A 26,118-nucleotide genomic window follows, 5' to 3' on the forward strand; every position below is an offset into this window, starting at 1 on the left:
TAGAAATTCTTGCAAAAAAGCAAGCTACCCTCCCGCAGGTCCTCCCCAAATCCATGCTGAAGCTCCTTACTAATTGCAGCCAAGGACTGCAACTTTTCTTTGCCATGCTGGCTGGCTTACAGAGATGTTGTTAGGCATAGAGATTCATTTGCGGTAATTAATTAATGTGGCTGATGGACAACATATATTCCATATAAAAAGCTGTGCACATATGTTCTGTGTTTCACTCTTATTTTCTTCTTGGTGTTTAGATTTGTGAATTTGCCCTAAATTTGACAACCAGAACTGTGCCCAATGAAACAATACCCATTGCTGTACGACAGCAGATCATTGCTACGTGGGTGAAAGCAAAACAGTTGCATCAGCAGCAGATTGGACTTAAACTTGTGACTGAGGAGGAGGTATTATTTCTCTGAAATCCTGTTCAACTGTGAAGCTTCTCTGTGAAAATATATAATGAAATGCATAAATTCATTTAATACTAGTTATCAACGTGTATTTTCTAAATATATTTGAATAGTAGACGAAAATAAATATTGGCAGTATTCCAATAAGTCAGTACAGAATGCAACACATTTTCACATCAGGCATAGCAACGAGTCTGCGTTTCTTAATTCTGCCTTCTGTTTTTAGGTACCCAGAATAATTACGATGTTTGTCTTATGATGACTGTGTAACAAAGCTGTTTTTCAGTTGATACATTTAAAGTAATAAAATGGCTACATGAAAACACCTGATATAAAACAGCGATATTTATATCAACATTTAATATGAACTCTCTCTCTATAGAGAGAGAGAATATGGAATTAGTAAGTTGAAAATTAGTATTTTATTCCTTTCTTTTTATTTTAAACATGTCAAGTAAAACCAGAATCCCTCAGGGATGTATGGAATTTATGCTCGTTGTATTGTTACTATGCTTTTATATATTGAAAGTGTAGTAGTTCAGAGTTCCCCATTGTTAGTTTAAAAAAAAAAAAAGGCAAAATACCCAAATTTACCATTTAATGGCACAATAAAGAGAAGCAGACTTATTTAATGAAAAATGAGGTTTCCAAACATCGTTCCTATATCTTGTCATCTCAATTACTGTCTTTAATAATGTTCCACTTGCAAAAAATCTATAAATGTGACGTTTCTCTTACCGCTCAGAATAGCGATGAAGCGGAAAATTCTATTGCAAGAGTTCTTATTGGTCTGGAGATGTATTCGTGTAACGGCGTGGGTCTCATGGATTTCACTGTTCCTAGCTTATCTCAGGTATTTAGTTTTATATTATTAACTCTTGAGTTCTAAGAAACTGCATGGTAAAAATGTGATTCCAGTCTCAATTTTGGATAGAGACAAAAATAATTCGTTGTGAAACCTTTCTTATACTATTGTTTTATTTCAAACATTCCAAGACGTTTACTAGTTATAGCAGGTGGAAGATTTTTGTGACTGAACATTTGCATTTATCCACAAAACAGGCAGCATGCCACTACTACGTTATCCTGTGTTGCCCTAAGAGATTACGCTCGTAACCCGTCAGATGCATTCTGTATTGAACCAAATTTGTGATCTTTTGTTTTTGTGCAGAACACAAAACTTTCTCTTAGGAAATGTATTGAAAGTGCTCAGAATTTCAAGACAAATCTTAATGTTATAGTGAATTTACTTCTGGATGTTGCAAGGTAGAACAAAACTACAACTTGTTGCTACTTAAAAAATTAGGTGGCTTTTTGGTGAGTCTCATACAAAGCAAAACTACATTAACATAATTTCTTAAAGTACTTGCTTTGGATTCATCTTCCATTATTACTCGTGCTGAACAGTGCCGTGCTTCTCCTGTGGCCCCACTGGTTACCAGGCTTTTTAAGAGGAACAAAGGTGGTGTAAAAAAGGTTTATACTCCACATTTTCCAAGCAGCAAGTTATGTCAGAATTAATTTTGTAGTTTTACCTGTTTGATTACCATATTCTTCATTTATGCTTCCTGCTGTAAAGAGCTTTCTTAAAGGACTGAGACGTATTTCCCCATCAGTCAACTAGGAATCTTAAGAAATTGTCTAAAACTTTTGTAGAAATCCTTCTCCTGAAAGACTATGATCTGTGTCTCTACAAATATTTAGGTATTTAATTTCAATTGGTCTATACATTTCTACCAAATATTATGAGCTTGCTTTAGCTATTGGTTCAGTGACTTAGTTTTGGAGAGCAACACTGTAACAGCCTCTCTGTAATCAATTCAGTAACAATTCCTATTATCTTCAGAAGATGGTACTTTCTGACTGACACATACAAAAGCAAGAAAGACATTTAGGTATTGTGATGAAACTATATATATCCATAAAGCACTGCTCTTGTGATTGTAGAGCCAGTTCTCACCTTTGGCTTAACTACAAAGGACTTTGAATTGCAGAACTCCTACTCCCCTCTGATTGTCAGAAGAGGACCGAGGACATACAGTGATTGCTGACAGATAGTGCTAGTCAAAAGGCATGCACGTTTGTAGCTAGATTTCCATTGACAACCATAATACTTACCACAGGGTGAATGATGATTCTCTGTCTATTGTACATTTTATTGTGCTTGTCAATGTCTAGTTTTCTACATTATTTTATTATGTACTTGTTCTATGCCTGGGCAGGCTGGTATGAAAGTACAGATATAAGTGTTTTTGCACGTATGTGCTGTGGAAGTAAATATATGTGGCGCATTAATCAGTTATCTTTTTAAGTCTTACAGTGATCTGATTGTATGTTGAGTAGGCTGGTGTCAAAAGGATAAATAACTGTCATACATAAAAAGAGCATGCTAAAAGCATAATGAGATTTTAAAAATATTTTTTGCAGCTAGTGAAATTGGCTTTAGATTGTAGCTGGTCAGATTCATTAGTGGAATTGCAGACACTGACACGACTTATGCATTTTGCATACGCATCGCATGAACATGAAGTAGTGATGACTTGTTTCCAAAGGATCTTGCAATCAGCTGAGAATTTTGGCTGTAATAGAGATACTAAGAAACATGAAATGTAAGTATGTTGAACTTTACATGGTAATGTGGTATATTTGAACTATGTTTTGAAGAATCAGATGCATTTACCCCATATACGCATTATGTAATCACACGTGAAACAATCTTTTTTAAAAAGAAAAAAACTGTGCAGTTACAGGTGAAAGCCAAGTTGCTTTCTTCTGCCAACTCTGTCATCAGCAGATAGTTAAGCACCTCAGGCTACATTTTAACCCTGCAATATAGCCTGAGTAAAAAGCAGTGCAAGATCCAAATTGTGGCTCTGGTCTCGGTTCAGGAAGGTATGTGAATTTTATATTCCATGTGAGTCAGCAGGGCATATATTCATGTGCTTGAGTGTCTTCCTAGAGAGCACTGCTTTTCTCTGGCTGTCACAGTCTTCTCATACTTCTGTCTTTTCCAAGCAACAAGTAGCTTATTCTAGTGCTTTTGCTGATGCAAACTGCTTCCAGTGCTGCACTGGTCCTAATATGCAAAAGATGTGCACCGGTCAAGGAAGAAGCCAGAGCTGCGAGTGATGATAGGTGATGGCAGCTACTGTTTTCCAAGTTTTGATCTCACGTCTAGCCCCAAGTCATGCTGTTCCCTGTAAATTCTTACTGTCTTCTGCAGTCATGCATCAGGGCTCACAATTATTTCATACTGCCTATTTTTATAGGAGCAATGGCAATATTTCTTAAGAAACCCGGGGTCTTACTGAAATGTTAGTTTAAAACTTTGATCTCAAGAAAAAAAAAGTTTCAGTTACAAGAGGATCTGTTGGTGGAGTCGTTTATTCTGAAAAAGTGGTATTACTAGATCGTTCTGCTTTTATATAAATCCCCCAAAACTGAATGCAAGTTAGTCAAAAGGAAAGGGAATCAACTCAATTTTTTTTAATGTAGGAAGATAGAAAAAAATGTGTGGAACACTGAATATAATTTAGTATTTATTTTTCTGTGACCCTCCCTGAAAAAAATTCTGCTCTGTCAACTACCGTTGTTCACTCTGTGGGGAAAAAAGACGTAGAACCAATTTTTCTCCTAAATAAGATATTTAAAAATGAAATACATACTTTCAGAGCATTGGAGAAATAGAGAAAATACTTGCTGAATATCTAGCAATCTGCAAACTTTTGAATGATAACATTTGAGCCTTTGACACAGGATTGTAGTCATGGATTTTCAGTGCCGTCTCCAGAGAAATGAAAGATAAACTTACTCAGTGTTTTTTATGGTAAAGCACCACTGAAGGACAAAAGAAGATTTTATAAGTTTACTTCGAATTTTCCTCACTGTTGAATCAAACTGTAGAAGACTGGTGTCCTCTTGTGGTCACAAATCATAACTGCATAATAGTTATCACTGAAAGGTAGAAACTAGGTCAACTAGACATGCTAATTTAATAAACACGAGTTCCCCTATAAAGTTATTTGCTTTTTCTTCGTAACTGTATACAGTTCAGGTCTGTACATGGCACGTTGTTCAGGTCTGCATATGGCACACTGTAACTAAGACATTGAAAAAATTTGAAAATTATATTACCAATTTTCTTATCAAATCAGCCTTATCCAAAGATATCAAAATGGAATTTTATTTTATGGATTATCACTTTCCTGGTACTGACATCTATATTCTCCACTTCTAAATTTACTGCACAATAATTCAAGTCGATTTCTCCGAAGCCTTGTGCGTACTTCTACCAGCCATAAGAGATCCCAAGCCCAAAAGAAAATGTCAATAATTATATCTAATTTTCCGTATTTCTATTTTTAAAGGCCAGCCTTGTAAATTGGACTTTGGATTAATATTTTGTTTGGGATACAATGGTGAATAATGGGCAGAAAAACCCAAATATATTTTCTCCCTTTACTAAGTGTTAATAGGATAATTTTTCATCTGCCTTCACAGTTATTTTCATTAGAGCTAAGAAAATGCCATTTTATCTCTGGTATCTGTTCACATACTGTTCCGTTTTTCAAATAGATTCTGATTTTAATAGAAAAGTAGGTAGACACACTTGCACGTAAAAAAGGTGAGGACATCTATCTAGTAACAATTTGAAAGCATTATTAATAGGAACTGGTATGTTCTTAGTCTGTAAGAGTAGTTTTGAATTGTTTGCTTTTATTCAGGCCTGAAAACACAATGAGACAAGAAATGTTAAGTACTGCTGCCTGTATACAGGGGAAGAGTATAATGGCAAATTTGTCTGGAAAAAAACAGCTGCGTGTAACAGCGTCAAACGCCTTTGTTCAGAGCGCCAGGTATGCTTTGTTTGGAGAGAGCAGGCTAATGTAAAACAGAGTTAATTTTTGACTGACAGATTTTGGGACCAGATCAGCATATTCTTCTCTCCCAAGACTGGTAAAAATCAAAACAGTTTTAAGTGGAAATGCTTAACAAAGGATTTGGCAATATTTTGCAGTTTAGTAAAATTATCGAGTATCATGTCTTCCATGTACCTGACGTTTTAGTATTGTAGGCTAATACGATAATCCAGGTTGGAAGGGACCTCGGGAGGTCTCTAGTCCAGCCTCCTGCTCAAAGCAGCGCCAGCTCAGAGCTTTATCCAGTCTGGTCTTGCAAACCTCCAAGGGTGGAGATTGCACGACCTCTTGGTGTAACCTGCTCCACTGCTCAACTGTCCTCATGGCGAAGAAGTTTCTCCTTATATCCGGTCTGACCCTTTCCTGTTTAAATTTATGCTCTCTGCCACTCCCCCTCCTGCCATCCACCACTCTGAAGAGCCTGGCTCTGTCTTCTCGACAAGCTCCTTGTTAAGTCAGCCTGAAGCCACCTCTTCCCAGGATGAAGCGGCCCTGCTCCCTCAGCCCCTGCTCGCCGGGCAGGTGCTCCGGCCCCGGAGCGGCTTGGTGGCCCTCCCCTGAGCTCGCTGCGGTTTGTGCATGCCTTCCCTGGGCTGGGGGGCCCACAACTGGATGCAGGAGCCCGGATGTGGTCTGACGAGTGCTGAGGAGAGGGGTGGTAATTGTTCCCCTCGATCTACGGTGCTCCCGTTGGTGCCGCCCAGGGTGCCGTGGAGCTTCCTTGCTGCCAGGGCACGCTGCTGGCTGGTGTGCAGCTTGCTGTCCAGCAGGACCCCAGCTGTGCGGCAGCAGAGCTGCTCCCCAGCCAGTCAGCGCTCAGGCTCCGGTGTTGGAAGGCATCGTATTAATATTGTGAAAATTATTCAGTATCTGTGAAGTATATGTCATGAACCCAAAGTAGAAAGATGACTTTAAGTAATGAGTAGGAAGGAGAAGGCGATACATGCGATGACCTTGGTATCAATTCTTTTCCTTTTTGGAAAGAAAAATTATTTCATGAGCAAAAGTAGGTAATTAGAACTCTTAAAAGAGGAAAATGTGATGGCTGGTGTGAGGCTGTTGGCATTGTAATGTTTTTTTCCTTCTATTAATCGTTAAAACAGAGTGATGAAAGAAGCCAGAATAGCCAGTATAACAGAACTCTAAGGTGATGTCATGTTGCAAACAAACAAATCTGTATTATTTAATTTACATAATATGAAAGCCCTTTTTCAGGAAAGACTACGCATTTACAGGTAGCTCAACAAGTTCCGAAAGGCAGAAAAAAGGTGATGAGCAAAAGCTAGGCCTTAGTAAGTCTAGCATTAAGATAAAATATATGCAAGCAGACACAAACTCTGAAAACGGTGAAACTGCGTGAGAAAATGACAAAGATCACCAGATTCAAAAACTAATTTTTTGAAGACAGTAGCATTATTCAATGGATAATTGTTTAGTACCAACCCATTAATTTGAGATAAATTCTAAAATTTGTGCTCGCTCGTAATAGGATGTTGTTATGTCAGAGTCTGTAGAATATTAATGTTTATTAATTAAAAGTAACCTTTGTATGGAATATGTTCAAAACACTTAATTTGCACACAACTACCGGCATTTAGGGTGTATTTTTAAGTTACAGTGATACTTTGTACTATGCAAAATCCGTAGCATTTCAAGAATTTTTTTTGTTCCTTTTTTTAATGTTTTATAATGAGAACTTAACATAATAGGAGATTAGGAACTTAACACGTATATACCAGTGAAAAAATCTCAAGTAGATTTCTAGTAATTTTTATAATGAAGGCGCTTTAGCTAGTGTTGCATGAGAATACAATGAACACATCAATATGATACTGTTTATTGCTACTTCTGCTGGATATGTGAAGGCATTCTCGTATAAAAATGGAAAATACATTTTGTAGTAAACTTGTACGCTAACCCTTTGTTGGTAGGATGTATGTGGTGATACCTTGATCAGGTGAGCCACAGATTTTGTTTGTAGCAGAAAAATCCTTATTTTGGTTAGAGTGGGAATTTCTCCTCCATTAACTTGTACTTTCTTTTCTTCAGATACGCAGGTGAAGCAGGAAATTATTCCCTTGTAATGTTTGCAGCTAGACACTTTTGGAATACCTGCTTGCCTTTGATAGGTTCTCCATACGACAGAGAACAGTTTAAAGAACCCGCGGAAGTAATTCTCAAGAATATAATTAAAGCAGAATCTAAAAATAAACAGGTAAGAATATCTAATAACTATTATTGGCTGTGCTTGTGTTTAGTGACTGGTTCTGATGGTAAAGAAAAATTTTTGCCTTGCTTTGAAGCCATGGGTACCTTCTTCCAGATTATCTTTCCTGAGAGAGAAAAAGGACTCCAACACATACAAGCTTTCTTACCTGTGTTCCCATCACACACATTCACGCATACAGGCAATCACATGCTCTTTCTCCGTTTGGTTGTTCTTCTGGTTTAGGCCATTGTCAGGCTGGCAGCTGTTTTCCTCAAAATAATTTAATGTGTGAAAGGCTGTAGTGTCTCACTTTGTGAAGCTTTCAGAGGAGAATATTTAGAAAACATTGGAAAGAAAATCCAGAAAAAGATCTGTCACTTCCGGTGAGAATGATAATAGACCTTAAAAGACATACTCAGAAAAACCTGCAGCTAAACTAAGGTTCCTCTCCTCTACAGATTCTAATGTAATTTCTACCTGCAAAAAGAAATTTTTATTTTATTTATCTTCAGACAATTTTTTAACGGGATATTTGACACTTTGGCGGTAGGAAGGAGTTATAATTCAAGAAGTGCTGGGAGTCGATGATAAAATTAAATATTTACTGATTTCCTTTATGAACAGCATAAAACTGAATGAAACTGTTTCCTCTTGAAACAATATACAGTATTTAAATATGTAGGTGATGTGTAACACATAGCAGACCTTGTCACATGAAGTTTCTTCTGCGCACTTAAACATGCCTATACATTTAGTGCTTTTCCTTTTCTTACTTCAGAATTCCCGGGAGTTCATACATTTCTCTCTCTCTCTAGATTTGATTTATCTGTCCCTGAAGCTGATGAGAGTTTTCCATGCGTTTCCACAGGCGTAGAATCAGGCCTTGAAAGTTTTAGTTGTAACTTGTGCATTCGAGCTCCGTGGTCCCAGTGTGACATCTCAGTGTGCATCTCAGATCATCTAGTAGTGTAGTATAAGAATAGAAAACTTAATTTTATTTTTCTCCTCAAGTCATGTATAGATCACTAGTGATCAGAGATGGTGACTGGTCTGCTTGATTCAAAGTGATTAGGAGACAGAATTGATGAAAGCACTCTTTACTTGAAAGCACAATGGTGTGAAATTTAAACTAAAACGAACTTTGACAAGATATGGATAACATTATTTGCCCGTAGACACATTTCTAAATGTCTAGTTATTTGCAGAGCTCCTGGCCCAGGATATTTTCAGAGCCAAACCTTAATAAAATCTACAAAAACAAACAAAAAAAAACCCAAGACATTTATGTAGATAGTGAAAGTATACAGATATCACGGACTTTTTATTCTGAAAGATTAGTAATTGTTGCGAGTCAGAGTGCGTAGTAACTTCTGATATTAGAAAAAAAATCCTTCCTATAAACAGGTTGTTTTGTATTTGATTATTTCAGGAATTAGTGGATTCTTTTTTTGCATGCTCTGGTAATCACTGTAAGAGGCAGGAACTGGTCTCCAGTGATCCTTGGTCAGGTTACGTCTAAGGACTTTTTAAATGCAGTCACATATTTGGTGAACCAGAGCATAACTTTTAGTTCAGCACAACAGGGCAGTGGCTGTTCGTTCCTTTGAGATACCTGTCAGCCTAAAAACTCAAAATGTGTAGAGCAAAACATAAAAACGAATATTACAAAAGTTTTACCGTTGCTATTACTAGCTTTCTTAAAACAAAATGACACATTAGCTGCTCTCTGTTTGCTACCACCATCATTGAAGCTCTCCTTTACCCTCGGGGTAAAGCTGAGATGATTTGTGTCTTCAGGGAAACAAATGCTGACTTGACCAAATCTGCTAAGTCTTTGAGGCTGATGTTATAACAGTTATCCAAAAGTTGTAGCTCCAGCTCTGGTAATGTATTAGCATGGTCCTTTATGTAGTCAGTGGTCAGTAAGTGGTCAGCATCGGTTGACTCTGTATGGATCTGTCTGTGAAACAAGACAGAGAATTTATCTTTGAAGGTGCAAACCCGTGCTGTGGATGGAGGGTTATTATCTCTTTCACCTTTGGGTGAGAATTGTGAGGGTCAAAATTTCACAGGTAAAGCCAGCTAAGCAAAATGGGACAAGAGCAAAATGGGACATCAAGTCCTATTTAAAAAAACCATATAGTTTGAAAATACAAGCTGTTGCTCATTGTTGCCCAGAGAGGTTATGGAATCTCTGTCCCTGGAGACGTTCAAACCTGACCGGACACAGTCCTGGGCAACCTGCTGCAGCTGACCCTGCTGGAGCAGGGCGGTTGGACCAGACCGTCTCCAGAGGTCCTGCCAGCCTCGGCCGTCCTGTGGTTCTGTGAGAGAGTACTTCACTGCCTCGTGTTATTTAATCAGTGTAGGAGTACTGGCTGAACGTTACGGAGTCTGGTTATTGCTGTGTGATTTGTACTATAGAACTTGTTCTGGAGAAATGGTTGTAGTTTTCATCTTCTGCACAAACAGCTATTCAAGTGGTAAGGTTAACAGTTCATATTCCGTTTCAGATTAATAGTTCATATTGCTACCTCATTAAATCTATTTTTTAGTCTACAAAGAAAACAGAAGCACAACAATACTCTGAGCTGTATGCTAACCAAACAGTAAAGGACATTGTTGTTTTTTTCTTTTTTTCTTTTTTTCTTTTTTTTTTTGTTTAGGAGAAGAAGGATCTGCTGCCTTTGCATCAGTGGTGTACAAAGGATTTTCTAAATAATGAATTATCACTTGGATACTTTCTCCCAGGCATGTTCTTCTTTGTTTTGGTTCGGTTACGAACACCCCCATCCACCCCGGTATTTTGTGATATGACTGTTCTAGTTTTAAAGTATATTAATAAATCATTTAACATTTGAACACACTTCAAAGGTGCTGAGGAAGATCTGACACTGAGAACTTCTTTATATGGGTTATTATTCCACATACATGCTGATAAAGCTGATTGGGAGACAGCACTAAAAGTGCTAGATGAAGCCATTCAGGTTTTGCCTCGGACCAGACATAGGCTGTAAGTTGGTTGATGTATTTTTATTAAAATGAGCATCCTAATTCGTGAGCAGTATAAGATTCGGAAGTTCTGTTTTAAGTATTTTTTTTTATTTTGCATTGTTAAAATCGTGTCATGATTACCTTTTTGTCAGGCTGTCGTTTCGTATACTGAAAATAGTGGTGTGTCTTTTCCATGAAAAGGTACTTGTTGACATTGCTTCTTATTAAACTGTTCATAACGTTTGTGAATTTCAGCTTTTAATCCTTAATGTATAGGTACTATATAACTTTTCCAAGAAAAGGGAATAGGGAATATGGATTTCCTAGTAATAACAGAAATTTTAATTTTCCTAGCTGTAAATCCCTTTATGTTAGATGGAAATTAAATTGTCTAGGATACTGTTTATATAAAGTCTTAGACAAGTTCAACGATCTATGCACTAAGTTATGTCGGTTTATGAACATTGACATCTCTGTCCTGTACTGATGTGAACTAGTATATCTGTCCTATTCACAAAGTTACTTTACAGGTATAGATGTGAGTAATTTGTAATATTTTTCTTCCGTCTCTAGCCTGATTTTTAAACATATGGTTATAGTGAAGGCAAGACTGGGATGTAATTTTATGATGGACATTCAGAAATTCAGAGATGAAAGTGAAGATTATTTGTCACACATGTGGCACCATCTGGTAACAGTCTCCAGAAGTATTGTTGGACAGTTAAACTGTTTTCAAAATGCAATCGATGCTTTACAGGTTTGTGAGTTTTTAGTATTAAGGCCGAGAAAATGATGTTCCTGAAAGCAGTTCATGAAATTGCAGGTGTTATGAAGTATGTAATTGACCCGGTTGGTAGGCCATATATGTGCACACTGTTTTAATGTGTGTTATTGAATATTCATGTTAATTTTCTTTTCACTTAATTTGACTTTTGTTCCTTTAAATATAAATAAGAATCAGTAAGTTGAAAGCTGAGATATATGCACATAACAGAAACAATCTGTGGCTTTTTACGTAAACAAAAGGTGTTATATAACTGGTTACATTTCCTGAGGATAATTCTTTGTTAAATATCCGCTGCAAATTTCACAATTTGAGACTTAGTCCAACGCCCATTCAAGTTAACAGAATGCTTTCAAGCCATGAACATTTTGCAAGACATGAGAGCTTACACCGTCCTTGTTTAGAAGCAGCATGCTGTGTACTAAAACAGATCAGCTATGTAGCAGAAGCTATAGAAAATTCATCCAAAGTTAGGCTTAACAAGTCATGGCAATATGGCAAAAAGCATATTCTGCTCTGTTTATTGCCGCATGTTGTCCTTAGTTTTAGCCTGCTTTCCTAAGAAAGTAAGATTTGCATAATTGCTTTGTCTTTCCAAATCCCTACACTCTACCCACCGCCCCAAATTTGTTGAGTTTTATTTATTATATTTGTTTAGCTTCAATCAAATTTGAGAAAAATGTCACGTGCTATTACTTTAATTGAAATGGCAGCTAATTGTAGGAGATGCTGAGACCTTTTCTGTAGACTCAGCAACGAAGGCTACTGTAGGAGCACAACTTTTATGAGAAATCAGAGGGAAAAAAATACCTATGTAAACAGGGAAGATCAATGATGAACGCCGTAATGACAGTGATGGTTTGATTATGTTTTATTAGACACTAGGATTCTGTAGGAAATCAGCATCCCTTAGTTTTGCTGTTCATGAAGCTACTTTTCTTCTGTTGTCAGGTTGTGCAAGCTGGGGGAAAGCGGTCTGTTCAGCCTCACCATGCGTTCTCTTAAGTGCTGTTGGGCTGCTCATCATTTCCACAATTTCTTTTTTTTTGTTTTTTTTTTTTGTTTTTAGTCTTACCTTTTTTCACCGCTTAGGTATTTTTAGCATTGAAAGCCTTGTCAGTGAAAAGGAGGAAAATGTATAATACCGTTTCACGTATTTGTTTTTAACTTTTATCTTCCGTCTGGAACTCTGCATAAGCTTAGTACATACCTGCGATCATTTAGTTATGGAACTGAATGTTAGTAATTCTTTTAGTAACGGCAAGTGTAAAAGTTTATTAATTAGCTAATTGAATACAATAGATAATTGGCCACAGATTATTTCTGTATCTTTGAAATTGCTCCTCAGTTGGAAAACAGCGTGTATGACTTGAATCCAGTACAAGTTCCATTGAGTCCTGTCAAAGAAAAATGTCTGAGTAGCTAATTGTTGAAAGTTTTGATAAAACAAAATGATTAACTATAGAATTTTCTTAGTTTAATATAATTTTCTGATTGTGATCCAATAAAACTGCTGCCTGTCAAATTATTATTTGTTGCTGTTAAAACTGTATTAAACTTTTGAATATTTGGTGCTTTACATCATCAAATGTAAACTAACTCTTGAACTATCACTTTTACAGAAACAAGAAAGTGAATGGCAGAAAGTTGATTATCTGATGGAATTCGCTGAATGGTTATATTGTAACCAGTTTCCTCTTACTGATGTTATTGCACCTCTCCGCTGGGCAATAGATATCTTGCTACGTATGAAATTTTCTGCGCAGTCCTCTCAAGAAGAAGGTGTGTAAATACATATATCCTTCAAAGGAATTTCTTACTAACAAACGCAGGAGATGATTGTTTTATTTTACACCTTCGCTAGCGCATGTGAAGAACCGCACAGCAGTATGGCTGCACTTTCGCTGATAGTCTCGATCGTTCTTTCAAGGCTAGCTTAACCCTATCTGCAAAGTCGGCGTGCGCTATAGAGAGCTGCCCTCAGTCTCCCGCTGTTACCACGAAGATGTACCTACCTCCTGCCCGACGCTGGGGGTTCCTGCCTTGGCAGATACGAGCAGAAGGCAGTGCTAAGCAGCTGATTGCAGACGCAGCTGTATGGAGGGTCAGATGTGCTTTCAGGAAATGGTTTCTGGGCCAACATTTGGGTACCTCTGTGCATTGCTGTTTCTTTGGCTTTATCTAGTATTTTAGGATGCATTTTCCAAGAATAACTTTCAAAGGCTTGTAAGCTTTTAGGCACTCCTGTAACTCTGCAAAAACTGTTCGGTTACAATGTCCTTTTTCTTTGTGTCCACTTACACTGGTGCGGTCTCAGTGACCAATTTTGGTAGAAGGTGCCGCTATTTAATTGAAAAGAGTAATATCTGAAACAGTACTGTGCTGTGTGGCATTAATCAGCAACTGCTCTGCTTTGATCTTAATTTTCATGTAGATAGATTAATTGGATCAGAAAAATACTTGTATTTGCAATGAAAAAGAAATATCTGTGATGTCTCTACTACCACTCATGTAATTAAAGTTACAGCATCAATATTCTATTCATATTTCTCTGTATTACTTATTATTTTTTACTGCCCCTTGGCAACTTAAAGTTTTTATTTTTTCTTTAAGGATATTTCCATTCAATTTCACATAGTTGCTTATGCTTGCTGGACTCCTTATAACACTTACATTTCAAGAAATTTTGTACGAAACTTTCAGTGGAAACTGAAAGAATGCAACAAGAACAGTTAAATCAAAATATGACGTTATAAAATCAATCGGGTGAACTATTTCTTTCCCTCGGTCGCTTATCTTGCGTTAGTCATGCTCAAAATTCACTGGGTTGGCCTGTTGCTTTTATAACTTCATCCGTGACAGTCATGGACTATTCGATTGGTGTCATGTCATTGCCCTGTTTTTTATGTTGTAGTGCAATAATTTGCCATTGAAAGAGAACTGTGGCTTTATAGTACTTCAGGCTGAAAATCCTCTGAATTACCTGGTTTTGAGCTGAACTTCAGGGAGAGCTGGAATGTCTGTAAGGTGTCTGAGTGTATTACTGAAAAATGACTAGAGTTCTACAGCACAAGAGAAGATTATTTGAGTAGCAGAGCATCTTCTGTAGTTGCAGAGCCATCGAGACATCTCGTTACAGATGCAGGGATGAGCTTGAGATATGTTTTAGACTTACTTGATTGAAATCGACTCAGTGCATTATTGGGCGTTTTTGGTGGGGAAGTGAATGATGGCCAAATATACTTTTGCTGCTGGCCAGCATACTGGTAGTTAGGACGTGGTCTTTGGTCACTGTTTGCTACAGAGACCACGTCAGCATCGAGAGGACTTTTGACTTGACTGGAACACTGTTTAAGTGGCTGCAGATGAGTTAAAATGACTTTCTCACAGATTTACTATTAAGAAGACGTAGTTAAGGTGTGCTTGCTTGTGGACTTCATTTCTTTGTTAGACTTTTATGATTTAATTTACATAATTGTTACCTTATTAATAATTGAAAACATGGTAGGAATAGCATTATATCACCAAAGGAAGAACATCTTCAGTAGGTGGGTTTCCATTTTTCTAATATTTTACATATTCATTTTCACTTCAGAAATTTAACTTTGAATGAACTTTTAAATACTGAAACTGTGGGCATATTTTTTTTTTTTTTAACAGGAAAAGATCCTGTAATGAAGTTATCACCTACAGAAAATCTGAAAATAGACATTGGAGGAAATTATATGATGCCCAGAATTGCTTTGGAAGATCTGAATAATATTAAACAATTGGAGGCTTTATTTCGAGCACATACTTTAATGGCTATAATTTCTGGTCATAGTTCTCCCTTTCATCAGCAACACTGTTTGATGGCGTATGCTTGCATCATTCGTATCTGGCAGGTGAGAATATAAGTTAAACGTGTCCAGCAGATATTGAATTGATCTCATGTAAGTACACTGTCAGCTCTTAATTTGATATTTTCACTGTGTCTTCACTGTGCTATTTCCAATTTTATGGTATCGTTAGTTATTTTTTCAGTTTTAAGTATCAAACAAGAAATTTGTTTCTCTCAAGAGACTAGCAAATATCTCACTAATTATGTTCTTTGAACAGCCATTACGATAGAAGCAATGGCCCATTGTTTCTTTGGAGAATATTTGTATTTTTTTTCTTACAAAAGGTTCTAAAATGTTGTATCTTTAATTAGTCAGAGAAAGAAACTTAGCAATGGCAGAATACATGCTGAAGACGTTACTGACAGTTCTGAAGAAGGGCCTTCACATAGGTTGTTTCAAAGAATCTGTCCTTTAACTTAAAGGACTTATCTGACTTAATTAAAATAAATTCAAGTGTTGATTTGTCTGGTAAATTTTGAGAAAAACTATAGACAAGCAGTGTTCATTGAATATTTTTCTTTAATCACTTTTTCACTGTTACAGCACTTTGAATCAAGTAAACCTCATTAGTTTCTCAGTGAGATGAGTGCCTCATTTCAATGGATACTGGGACTCATAGCGGAGAAATGTTTATGCATTAAGTATGAGAAAATCTCTGAAGGGACAAAATCTATTCTGGATAATAGTAATGGCACAAGTCATTATAGAACTAATCTTAATGGTATAGCTGGGTCGTGTCAACTAGGTCAGTAAGCTATAGCGCGTGCATAATTTTATTCCAGATTGCTGTAAAAGCTTGCAATTTGTTACTCCCGTAGGAATTATAATCAGGATTTCATTCTGAAATCGGTTTAAACAGCAGCACTTCTTGGAAGTCAGGAATTTTGAAAAATAAAAATCTGAGTGTTAATATTTTCAGATTTCACGTGAACAGAATTGTGAAGATCCCGTGCTTGACTGAGCTTGACTGTCTCAACCTATTACCAAACTAAGACCTACTTGAAGATAGCATTGCTATTTGAAGAAACTCTTAGAAGTCGACAGTTACAATTAGTGCCACTGTCAGTGTCAGCTGGAGGACAATGACAGTAATTGGCAGGTGAACAGTACTGTTAGGGGGGAAAAAAAACCCCATGTGGCATGAAAGGAATGAAAGTACTGTAGGACAGCAGCTCAGCCTTGTTTTGGAATAAAAAGTAGAGCAGACTTGGCTGAAGGTGTTCATTTCTAAAGCAAGCTCTCAAATGTTAGCACTCCATAAATAAATCAGTGAAAAGCACCAAAGTTTTAGCTGAAAGCCTGAGTAATCCAAGCCTAATCAGATGCCTCTGAATGGTAAAAGATGCGTAATACCTTAAATTTGACATTTTGACAAGTTGTGAAACATCTAGCATTACTTTTGTTCATATTTTGTGTTTTAATGACTCTTGATCTCTCTAACAAAATATGTTCAACTTTTAAAATTAATATATATATTTTTGTATTTCAGGCTATTTGTACTTTGCTATTGCGAGTGCAGAGAGATTTTCTCTGGATGTTTTCATATGATTAAATATTTAGAAACTTCTGTTACATAACATTCATTAGTAGATCAATCCAGGAGGAGAACATAGTTCCTCTGTTTCATATTTATAAAGTCACTTTCATATGAAATTCATTCCGTATCGAGTCCTCAGCAGTCTCGACTCGTGATTTTTAAAAAGCTGAGTTTGCAACCATACACGTTAAGAAGTAGCAGTAGTCTTTATTACAGGGATGATGTCGTCTTTTGACATAACAGGAGTAAATTTCTTTGGTCGTACCAGTTCAACTGCTTAAGTGCATTATCGTGATCTTCCTAAATGCTTGCACAAATAGTGGCGTTATCTATGAATCTGAAATTTTAGTTTTGTTAAGAAAGATCTTAAGTAAACAGAGTTGTATGACACTTTATAATTGCTGTAGATGGTGACTTAGGTTGAGTAATCATGATAATTAGCAATTTTCAGGGAAAAAATGGAATTATTTTATTTTCTAGGTTTCTCTGTCAGCATCTGGACCTATTCTGAAAGCATTATCAAAGTCTTCACAACTCAGCACTCCTCAGAATGTACCGTCAATAGTTGCTCCTAAGAAAGAGAAGGACAAAAAGGAAGAGAAACAAGTAAGAACCCTTTTCACGCGTAGTACAAACAATCCTCTAAGATATGTTTGCCTGGGTTCACGAGTTAAATAGTTGAGATACTTTTGTGCAAAAAGGCTAGTCTTCTGTGAAGGTTGTCTCTCTGTGTCTGTATATCATATCTTCACTCTTAGTCTCACAGACTTGACAGGTCATCAATTTACAAATGCTTTTTCTTTTTTCTCCTTTTATTTGTTGCATTGGTCAAAATGCGGCTGTTTTGCAGAACCCACAGCCTAAACGTCAAAAAAAAGACAAAACTTCAAAGGATACTAAACAGGTATCTTCTTTATGTTAGTTGAATATTTAATACCAACAGAAATGTTAACTTGGGCCTTATGAATGTCTTTATTTGTAATAATAGGTTCAAGCGTCTGCTGTGAAAGAGAAGCCTAAAAGAAAAGAATCGGTTGATAGCTTGCCAGCAAACGTGGAAGAATGGGCTACTTACGACTGTCCCGATGAAATCAGAGAGGCATTCAAACAGAAAACAAATAGTTACGGTATTAACAGGGATAATTTTCTAAAACCTGTAAGTATACTCCTCAAAATTCAAAAGTGGTTGGTATTTAGGAAAAAGATTAGTAGCGGAGAACCATATTGTGTTTTCGTTTTTATTTCTGTGAGGTGAAAAGTATGTTCATGCTGCTATCAGAAATGCATGCCATGATGTTGTTAATACTTTGAACGTGCTCGTCCCTCCTCAATATTCTGAAATGAATTTTACATAGAGAAAAAAATTACTGGCTTTCTGTATACCTAATTGCTTTTCCAGTTTGAAAGCTTGTTTAAGTTTTTTTTTGTTGTTGTTGTAACTAAAGTTTTGAACTGCAAATGTAATCAGTAATTTAAAATGTATTTTCTACATGGTGTTTATGGTGTTTATATTAATTGAGTGAATAAAACAACTTTTTTTTAGACTCGCACTTTGTATTTTATGGACCTTTTAGCTGAAGAGCTACAGAAAATTTTTTGTCCCCACTTGACTCTTCCCATCTTTCAGCTGGCTGAAGTCATTGCTAGTGAAGTTGTGGATTGCAGAAGTCTATCGGATCTCTACCATCTCCGGTTTGAATCCTTTATTTATTTTAAATAAAAGAGGAACAGAAGGGAGAGGACTTTCTATTACTATTTCACTAAATAGTAAATAATACTTTTTGAGACTTATTGTGTTATATTTGTAATGTTTTTAAATTCATTAGTTCTGTATTATTCATTTTTATAAATTTTAATAGGGAGTTTAGATTAATTTTTTTTTGTTTGTAGCATTAAAACCAATAAGATTATCTGTTACTAAACCTAATCTCCACTAGGAAAGATACACAAGATTAGGAACTCAAGCCACTTTCACGTGAATCATTTTTTAACATTTTAATGTCACCTAGCTGAAAAAAGCAAAGTCCCACCAAAAGTCAATAAACTATCTTTTAAGTTAAGGCCAGACTCCCGTCCTGCATCAGAAATACATTGAGTGTGAGTGTGTCTTCAACTTCAGAACCCAAATAAGCATCCCTAATTAGAGCAATCGTTCTCTTTTTTAAGAGATTGACCTTTGTGACTGAAATTCTGGTTTTTTAAGCATGTTAATTCCTGAATGTTTTGGTTAAAAAAAATAGTGAATATGAATGCAAGTGCCTATGCCTTCAAAGTTACTGCTATTTTAATTAAAATACTTTATTACATATTTTGGACATGTATTGCTTAATCTTTACTTAATAGTTACTATAGGCAGTAATTAATAATTGCTTAATTCCAGATAGTTTGTGGAATGCCAAAGAATGTATTTTTAAAGCTTCTGAAACTTATTTTACAGAACTGAATACATAAATATTCACGTATACAAATGGATGCGTGTTTATCTGGGTCACCAGTTGGTGACGGAGTTACTGTCTTACAATAACAAAGGTGATTTAGTAATAGGAAATGCATTTGCAGCCAAGCTTTGCTAGACAAATCTTTTGTTGACGTCTCAAGATTTGTCTTTATTTCATTTTATTTCTCTCTGACCTGTATTGTATAGATGAAGGGATAGAAATGCATGAGTATATTACTCTTTATTGAACACAGAAAAACAGTTTAGCATATATGTCGGTAGATTTTTTTGCATGCTGTAGTCAGACCATATCGCTACAGTGTTTTCCCAATTTATTTTAAATGTTTGCCATTGCCAGTATTAATCAAGATATAAGACGAAAGGTCTAGGAAACATGAAATCTATCCTCTTTATAATGTGTTCATAGGAAGCAGCTTTTGGAAGATTCTGATTATTTCTTAAATATGTTTTCTTCTTTTCTTAGAATTGCTCTGATATGTTCAGATATAAAACTGAGTCAGGCATCCTCATATCATGAGAAAGCTGTTGGAGGAACATTCATCAATGAATTAGAACAAGTAATGTATGTATTTCTACTACAGAGGCTTTATTTAGCTTTTTTTCCTACAATTGATAAGAACTAACAGAAAAAAAATTATTAAAAAGTACAGTCTTTTAACACAAACGTGATACCTTGTTTGTGCTCTAAAATACTGTGCATGATTGTTTCATATTTCTTTACAGAATGTATGGTAAAGCTGCATAATATATTAGTATATCAAGATGAAATACTTCTAAAATATACTTCAATTTATTTTTTCTCTATTACAACTTAGGTGTAGGCAAGAGATTGCGTTGAAAAAAGAAAAAAATATGCTTTTTAACGCGGAAGAAGAAAAAGCATTTTTGGAAGATGCTCAGCTGAATGGCAGTAAAGATGAGAACATAGTCACTTCAAAGGAAAAGGTTTTTGTTTTTTTTTTTACTCCTGTTTCCTTATTAGATTATTTTTCACTTAGATGTTAATTTGTGTGCTAGTTTGTTTTTAAATCTTTTTATACTCCAGGAATACTTCAACTCACAAAAAATTATTTAAATTCTGCTGACAGGCGTCAGCTGAATGTGAGCTGGATTTGCCTGACAAATCACCCATGTGTTGCTGAACAGCAGGGATATAATCTGTATTCATACAAGGTCAAGCAAGTGGAATTTGGGACTGTTTTCTCTTCTTCCCCTCTCTGTTGCATCACTGCATACTGTTTTGTTCTCCCTCATACATCGTTTTAAAGGCATGCAGGCGCTTTGGTTTCGTCTTTTCTGTTCCCTCTTTAAGAAGATAAACAATTAGCTTATTGTTATTAAAGCAGAACTCCAGTTTCGTGCCCTTTAGAGCAATTCTGTTCTTGTTTTCATCACATCATTTTGCTCTGTTTGTACGTTCTTCCTTTCTTCCGCACTTCAAATACATTTTTCTTATTACTAACCCCTCTTGAATCACTTCTTTTAGCTCTTGCAAATTGTTCTTCTCTTTGTCTATTTTAGTTCTTACTGGGGGTCAGCTTCCTCCATACGGTACCAGATCTGAAGTTTATCTGCCACCAAATTAATTGTACCAGTATATATTTGTTATTGGAATGCCTTTTGCGTTTTATGAAATCCAGATCTCACAATAAACCTGCTTGTCCTGTGGCTTAACTTTGAATTCCTAAATTAGAAAATAGAGCTAGATTGTAGGATATATCAAGGATTGCATAGGATAATTGATATCGATTTGTATTCAGTCTAATTTTGTTTTACAATTTATGAAGGGGTAATATTTGATTATTTTTCAGATGTTGGAGTTAAACGCGGTAACAGGAAAAGGACTGAGTGGACTTTCTTTTCCTTACGTATGGATAAAAAAAGCTGAAGTACTAATTCAGCTAGGCTTGTATCAGGCAGCAAGACTGCTGCTTTCAGAGGCCCACACTGCAACTCAGGTACAGCAGAAATAAAAAACTAAAAGAAAAATTAATGAAATCTGTAGAAAAAAGTGTTCATTTTGAGGCAGTCATTTCTCATAGTCAACTTGCAAAATTGTATGCAAGTGTTGGGAATTTCTATTTTTTTTAATCGGAACTAGAAATTTTGTTAAGCTGAGGGAACATGGTGGTTAATTATTACAATAAATCCTTTACTTTTTTAAAGATACAATTACTAAGTCATTAGGCCCCCATATAACTTTGCTCACGTATGTGAAAACTGTTAATCTATTTTTAACATGAATAATGTATTTCTGTTATTGAAGCATACATTTACTGTTGCTCATTGAGAAAAGTGCAGAAGGCGTTATGGGGGGGACAACATATTTTATAGACGTATCGTTCCTGTGTTTATGTCTGTGCATTAGTATGCTACCTATACTATACCGTACGCTATATTTGTATCTAGTATACTGCTAGTATATACTTTATAACTAGCATAAAGTGTCATTGTAAATTCTTTGAAGCTCTGCTATATCTAGATCCCAGTTCACTACAATTATTTTCATCACCACATTTCCTCATCAGAAACAAATGAAAGCAAATATATAAATACAAGATAGTAGCAGAAAAATAGCTTATTTGACTGCTGGAGTAGAAGATTTGGGAACATGAAGAAAAGTAAAGTATATTTGAAGTTTTAAAAAAGTTCTTGATACGAAGTGGCCGCTTTCTGTGTTTTGAAAAAACACAAGGAAGTGTAACATAAGTAGTAAGTAACAAATTCTGTGGATGAATGAGGAAACCACCTTTCATTTCTTGTTTCTATGCCTATTCATAAGTTTGATCTAAGATATGAATAGGAATAAATATGAATAGCAGTAATGGATCTGCTCTCCTAGGAGTTGAGAGCTCCGTACGATGTGTCGAGGTGCTTATACTTATTTGCTGTGTTGGCTAACCTGGAAAAAAACCACGGACAAGCAAAAGCACTCCTTGAGAAAGCACAGCTTCTAGGAGGAAACGAACAATTTTGGTACAACAGCACCCTTAGTCTCATAGAGGCAATCCTAGAGGAAGAAGAGGAAGGAAAACAGAGCATGGTAAGGAAGTATTATTCTTTGCCTGTTTGCGGTGGTGCCTAGCTTTCAGTGACGAGAAATGTTATCCCCTTTGCATTTCAATAAAAACAAGAATATGGCGTTTAGTATTTTCTCTGTTATGCATTCAGAAAACATTAGCTACAGATTTCAGACAGATGTAAACCAGAAAGAACAAGACTTTACCCGCAAAAGTTTAACATGTTTGTGCTAAGTTGTGTGTCCTTCTATCAAAATAACAGCAGTTGTAATCTCGTATGTAAAACTAAAATTCTCGTGATCTGATTCTCTTGGCTAGAATGCTTTTATTACTTGTAGACAGACAAGTCTGTTAACATTGACGTGTGTTTATTTTCCATATTTAATAAAGACTATATCTTTCAGTATTATTTCCTAGTATGTGCTAGTTCAAATACTTATTTTTAGACCCTGAAAGATAACTACAGGAATTATATAACCCCTCAACTTTCATGGCTTTCCGCGCTAAGATAGTGCTGTTGTGCCTGTGATGTTCTGTCCTTTACTGATAATCTGTGCAAGCCTCTCCTGTATAAAGAGGTTAGTGTGTTTTGGGACGATCTTACAATAATTAAAAGGCAGAAATACCTAGTTACCTAGTGAGAGTATTTACTGCGATTTTTAGCAGGATAGCTATTAGTGAAGTGTTTTTTTTTTCAGTGCTTCCAACCAGTATCGCTGTAGTAACAAAATTTTTAATTATGGGCGAATCTGTAGGTGACATTTTGAACATCATCTAAGGGGCTTTTTCGTTCAAAACTGTCAGTCAGGGACTTTTTTTACATCCTCAGATGGCAAAGCTATGATACCGTAAGGTTGAATTATGGATATTAACATGCTAGTCTGTGCAAATAAGGACGCAGGAATCTGTCCCTAGGAGGATGCCTGTGAAGTATCATAGAATCAAACAGTTATTTAGGTCAGTGGTCATCTGGTCCTACCCCAGTCAGAGCAGGACCAGTTTTGAAGTTAAATCTGACCTCACTGATGGATCAAGTTGTTCAGGGTCATATATTGTCACGTTTCAGCTATCTCTGAGAATGGAAAGACCACAGCCTCTCCGGGCTTGTGTTCCAGTGTTGGCCACCCTCATGGGGAATTTTTTTTTTTCATAATACGTGTTGGGAATTTCTCTTGTTCCATGTTGGGTATTTTGACCCTCCTTCGTTGCTATGCACCTCCAAGAAGAGGCTGACTCCATCTTCTCTTTACCTTTTTTTTAGAGAAATAAAGTGCCCCTCTTAGCCTTGCCTTCTTCAGGCTGAACAGGCCAAACTTTGCTGTCCTTTCCTTGGGCATATGTGCTCCATCCCCTTAGTCATACCAAGAGACCTGATTGCAATTATATCTCAAGCTATCTTAAAAAATTACATTTTATATTAAAATACATAAAATGTATGAACATCTATGAAATACTTTCGTTAATGTTTCCTGAGATGACTGATTATTAGGGAAAGATATTTAACATTTTCTGCAGAAAACACAAGCTTTCTGAATTAATGTTTAATATTATGCATGGACTTGTAAAAATAACATTATGAAAATTGTTATCTGCAGGCTTGTGGGATTTTGGAACACACTGTGAATGTACTCAGATCTACTTTACTGAAGAGACCTAACAGAGAATCTGAATTGCATTTTATAATTGCATCCCTTGAAGCCAGGTAACTATCTTTTTATTAAAGTATGTCCAGCCTCCAGTACACAGCTACATTGAAGGTATATAATATTCACCTTCATTTGAGTACGGTATATTCTGTGTGTTCTCAAATGCCTTTTTTTCCAAGTAATTTCTACTTACCCTGCTATTCTTAAATTTAAATTTCCTTTCTAATTTTTTCATTCTTGTGTGTAGCCCTGTGAACTGTGAAGTTAAGGTAGCTCAGATACCACAATCTGTTGTGAGTAGTTTGCAGTGTAGATTACCCAAAGAAGCGAGATAAATTTCCCCATGCAGAGGTCCCTGTTTGAGCTCAGCTATTTCCACAGTGCTGCTGCGGTTTGCAGCATTGGCCTGCCTTTTCCTTACCGTGATCAAAGTCTTCATATGCTGAATCTAAACAATGAGTTTGGTGACGCTGAAATCCAAAGTAGAGACTTTGTTTTGTTAATTGAACCCAGTAGCTCAAGAGGACATGCTTAGACAGCTTTACATGCTTAGACAGAGGGAAAAATACAGCACTCGCGCTTCCTTCTCTTTCCAAAAATCTGAAACTTTTGTATTAGAAAGGAAAGACTAATAGTCTTCTCAATTCATCTGTGCTTAGAAGACTGATGAGGCCTACTAGACTCTGAAAAATTAGATAAATCTAACAGCTGATGCCTCAGTTGCAATCTGAAAAAATAATGTATGATATTTTTCAGGACCTACTATAATGTGTAGATTACAAATTTAAAGAATAAGGAGATTTCTTCCAGATTTATTGTAATTTATATAGTAAAAAAAGAGGGCAGAGAGAAATTTATCCATTTTCAAACACAAACTGTGCTCTGTGACTGAGCTCTTGTACTTAATTTTTGTTTCTAGGAAAACACTTATTCAGATACATTTTGCCCAAGGTGATATGACTGCTAATGCTGAGTCTTCTCAGTTACCACATACGCTACAGGAACCTTATAATAAACTTATTCAAATTGGGAAAGACTTCTCCCGTTACGGGTATAAAAACTGCAGTGCTGAGATCTTGCTAGAATGTGCAAACATTCACAGGTAAGGTTATACCTAGGATGAGAGATTTTCCTCAAACTGAGTTAATCCACCACGTATATTATTTACATTTTTAATTCTAATAAAAGGTGGATACTGCAGAATTAGAAATGTTTTCCACTGAAGGCAGAGTTAATCTTACTTCATGCTGGTGATTTGTGCTGCCTTTGAGATCAAAACAGTGTCGAAGGCGCTAAGCCAGCTTTTTGTCTTCCGGTCACCTAGGAGGGCATTGTGGCAGCCAGACCAATCATTCTCAAGTATTTATAGACTTTTACAGTTCTTGCTGTTGAAATGGTTCTCTGGAAATTGCTATAATGGCAAAAATACAAAACATGGTATGCTTTGACTCCCAGCTGTTTCCAAACGCCCCCCTCTTCTGGGGACCAGGCGGTGGCGGCGGTGGCTCTGTGTCCTGGTGAGCACCTGCTCCGGAGCAGCGCCTGGCTTTTGTGTTGGTGTCCTGGCATCTTTCTGTGCTGCAGCAGCGCAGAGGGGGCTTAACCAGGTCACAGAGCAAGACCTTGAAAAACAATGTGTAAATACTTCCCTTTCATGTTTGAGCCCTTAAAAATACCTGTGCAAATTTAACTTATTTAGCATATATATTGAATATTGTGGGTTTCGTAAAAATAAACACCTTCTTGCATTAGCTCTTTTGGTTCTCTGCTTTTTCCAGGATGATTGCTAAGCAGGCAAGAAATGAAGAAGAAAAGCATAGTCACTATCTAGATGCTTATAACTTAGCCCAGAGGGCAGTTTCTGAAGCAGAAGAAGTGTTTCATCATGTTTCTAGCTTATTTGCAGTCAATGAGGTATGACTATATTTTTTGCTATTAAGAGAAAAAAAATCGAATTTAGTTTTACTATGCATGTTTTTAGATAATTCTTGGAGCCCCAAATGAGATTATCCTCCTGTAGTGATGGGCATTGTAGAAATACGGGAGGAAACATTCCATTCACGAAGAGACTACAGCTTACGCAGGGATAGAAGGCAAACAGAGATGTGTTTGGTCTATGGCACTTTTTTTTTTAATTCTGAAATTCATGTAAAAGCTACAAAAGAAGAAGTTTAAACTTGGAGATATTCTGATGAATTTGTTCTCTAAATACTTCAGATGTTTAAAATTTTGCACAGTAAAGTGTATATTCCTCAGGAGAAAA

General features: G+C 36.3%; 1 protein-coding gene across 1 annotated transcript in view; it reads left to right on the forward strand.

Moving 5' to 3' along the window:
- The window catches only part of CFAP46 (cilia and flagella associated protein 46), an 80,750-nt gene that overhangs the window by 27,129 nt on the left and 27,503 nt on the right, over window positions 1-26,118 (forward strand). The window contains exons 20-40 of the mRNA XM_068951319.1: window positions 252-401; window positions 1,153-1,260; window positions 2,835-3,016; window positions 5,132-5,263; window positions 7,376-7,541; window positions 10,202-10,286; window positions 10,410-10,548; window positions 11,103-11,286; window positions 12,936-13,095; window positions 14,974-15,197; window positions 17,212-17,337; window positions 17,582-17,635; window positions 17,720-17,887; window positions 18,275-18,423; window positions 19,653-19,751; window positions 20,005-20,134; window positions 21,001-21,147; window positions 22,032-22,232; window positions 23,805-23,911; window positions 24,775-24,957; window positions 25,634-25,769. Coding sequence (XP_068807420.1) covers window positions 252-401; window positions 1,153-1,260; window positions 2,835-3,016; window positions 5,132-5,263; window positions 7,376-7,541; window positions 10,202-10,286; window positions 10,410-10,548; window positions 11,103-11,286; window positions 12,936-13,095; window positions 14,974-15,197; window positions 17,212-17,337; window positions 17,582-17,635; window positions 17,720-17,887; window positions 18,275-18,423; window positions 19,653-19,751; window positions 20,005-20,134; window positions 21,001-21,147; window positions 22,032-22,232; window positions 23,805-23,911; window positions 24,775-24,957; window positions 25,634-25,769 — 3,030 coding nt within the window. The remainder of the gene's footprint in view (window positions 1-251; window positions 402-1,152; window positions 1,261-2,834; window positions 3,017-5,131; window positions 5,264-7,375; window positions 7,542-10,201; window positions 10,287-10,409; window positions 10,549-11,102; window positions 11,287-12,935; window positions 13,096-14,973; window positions 15,198-17,211; window positions 17,338-17,581; window positions 17,636-17,719; window positions 17,888-18,274; window positions 18,424-19,652; window positions 19,752-20,004; window positions 20,135-21,000; window positions 21,148-22,031; window positions 22,233-23,804; window positions 23,912-24,774; window positions 24,958-25,633; window positions 25,770-26,118) is intronic.

Source organism: Struthio camelus, chromosome 7 (genome assembly GCF_040807025.1).
Source record: "Struthio camelus isolate bStrCam1 chromosome 7, bStrCam1.hap1, whole genome shotgun sequence".
Classification (NCBI taxonomy): Eukaryota; Metazoa; Chordata; class Aves; order Struthioniformes; family Struthionidae; genus Struthio; species Struthio camelus.